Source organism: Apteryx rowi, unplaced genomic scaffold, assembly GCF_003343035.1.
Source record: "Apteryx rowi isolate R43461 unplaced genomic scaffold, aptRow1 scaffold_610, whole genome shotgun sequence".
Lineage (NCBI taxonomy): Eukaryota > Metazoa > Chordata > Aves > Apterygiformes > Apterygidae > Apteryx > Apteryx rowi.
Genome location: NW_020450884.1, coordinates 500,618 through 502,762, shown reverse-complemented (window position 1 = coordinate 502,762; position 2,145 = coordinate 500,618). Strand labels below are relative to the sequence as shown.

The window sequence follows — 2,145 nt, the reverse complement described above, 5'->3', positions numbered from 1 at the left end:
GTACCCCCTGGCATCCCAGTCCTACCCCATCACCCCCCATTTGGGGGGAGCTGCCCCATCCTTGCCCAGACAAGGGTGGGCAGCAATTTGGGGTGCGGGATGGGGGAGGGACACACGATGCCCAGGCAGGGGACCCTGACCACCCACGGGGTCCCCAAATCCCCCCAGATACAACAGTACCAGGCCATTGGGGGGGGGGCACAGCTGTTTATTAGCACAGCAGGACAGTGCCTACATTGGGGGGGGGGAGGACTGGGGTGAGTGCGACAGGGTGGGAGAGTCAGGGGAGCTCAGCCCTGCAGAGACCCGGCACAGCTCAGCTCAGCAGTGAGTGGGCACCGACTGGCCCTGCAGAGACCGGGCACAGCTCAGCCCAGCAGTGACCTGCACCCCAGCGGCCTGTGGGTCTCTGCAGAGCAGCAGGGTGGGGTGAAGGGGTGAGGGCAGGAGCGGGGTCCCAGCACCCATCAGGCACCCGCCACTTCAGAGCTCTCCGGAGTCGGGTCCTTGGAGGCGGCACAGACGTGGAAGAGCCCTGGGGGGGGGGGGAGAGAGGAGGCCGTGGGGCAACGGGGCGGCCTGGCACAGGCCCGGGTGCCATCGCAGCAGCCCCGCACCCGTGGGTGCCCGCGGCGCRGGGCACAGCAGAGACCGCGCACAGCTCGGCCCAGCAGTGAGCGAGCCCAGGCGGGCGCCGCTACCTGCCGAGACGACGAGGACCACGGCGATCCAGCCCAGGATGTAGGACCAGGAGAAGCGCCACTCGGCGTGCAGCTTCCCGAAGACGCTCCCCGTCACGGCCGTGTACACCGCCAGGCCCAGCAGCGCCAGGAGCCCTGCGGGGGCAGGCGGGGGCTCGCTCAGGGGCGTGGGGTGGCACCGCCCCAGGGCTGCGTGCGGACAGCACTCTGCGCCCCCAGCTGGGCCCGCAGAGACCGGGCACAGCTCAGCGCAGCAGTGACCAGGCACAGCTCAGCCCGGCAGAGACTGGGTAGAGCTCAGTACAGCAGTGAGTGGGCAGAGCTCAGCCGAGCAGAGACCAGGCACAGCTAAGTGCAGCAGTGAATGGGCAGAGCTCAGTACAGCAGTGAGTGGGCAGAGCTCAGCTGAGCAGAGACCAGGCACAGCTCAGTACAGCAGTGAATGGACAGAGCTCAGCTGAGCAGAGACCAGGCACAGCTCAGTACAGCAGTGAATGGGCAGAGCTCAGCCCTGCAGAGACCAGGCACAGCTCAGTACAGCAGTGAATGGGCAGAGCTCAGCCGAGCAGAGACCAGACACAGCTCAGTACAGCAGTGAATGGACAGAGCTCAGCCGAGCAGAGACCAGGCAGAGCTCAGTACAGCAGTGAATGGGCAGAGCTCAGCCCTGCAGAGACCAGGCAGAGCTCAGTACAGCAGTGAATGGGCAGAGCTCAGCCGAGCAGAGACCAGGCAGAACTCAGTACAGCAGTGACCAGGCAGAGCTCAGCCCTGCAGAGAGCTGGCGCAGCTCAGCCCAGCAGTGACCGGGCCCCCAGGGTCCCCTCTCCCTGGGGACAGCTCCCTGGAGGCGCAGTGACGCGTGCAGGGCCGGCGCCGCGTTCCCCCAGCCCTGACCCCCCCGGGGGGCACCGTGCCCGGCTGTCACTGCCACCGCGTCCCCGGCCCCGCGTACCGGCCACGAGCAGGGTGGCGCCGGCCACGCGGAGGCGCAGGCGCGGGGCGCTGCTGGCGGCGGCGGAGAGGCCCAGGGCGACGCCGGCAGCGGTGCAGAGCACCGAGAGCAGCATCAGCACCCGCGTGGCGTCCCACAGCGCTGCCGAGAGGGGACACGCGTCGTCGGAGGGGCCCGGGGCGGGCGGACGCTGGCAGGCGCCCGAGCCCCATCCGCCTCCGCGTCCCGCCGTGGCCCCACGGGCACGGGGGCGGCACGGGGAGGGGGCTGCGAGCCCCCAGATGGGTCCGCAGAGACCGGGCACAGCTCAGTCCAGCAGTGACTGGGCAAGACCCAGTCAGCAGAGACCAGACACAGCTCAGCACAGCAGTGCCCATCCCCAGCTCCCCCCGCAGACACCACACACAGCTCAGCACAGCAGTGCCCATCCCCAGCTCCCCCCGCAGAGACCAGACACAGCTCAGCCCAGCAGTGCCCGTCCCCAGCTCC

General features: G+C 69.2%; 1 protein-coding gene across 1 annotated transcript in view; it reads right to left on the bottom strand.

Moving 5' to 3' along the window:
• Positions 1 to 467: 467 nt before the first annotated feature.
• The window catches only part of LOC112974579 (lens fiber membrane intrinsic protein-like), a 3,029-nt gene continuing 1,351 nt past the window's right edge, over positions 468 to 2,145 (bottom strand). Inside the window, exons 3-5 of the mRNA XM_026083699.1 lie at positions 1,657 to 1,797; positions 702 to 836; positions 468 to 535 (exon numbers count right to left, since the gene is read on the bottom strand). Of these exons, the coding sequence (XP_025939484.1) occupies positions 468 to 535; positions 702 to 836; positions 1,657 to 1,797 (344 nt within the window). The remainder of the gene's footprint in view (positions 536 to 701; positions 837 to 1,656; positions 1,798 to 2,145) is intronic.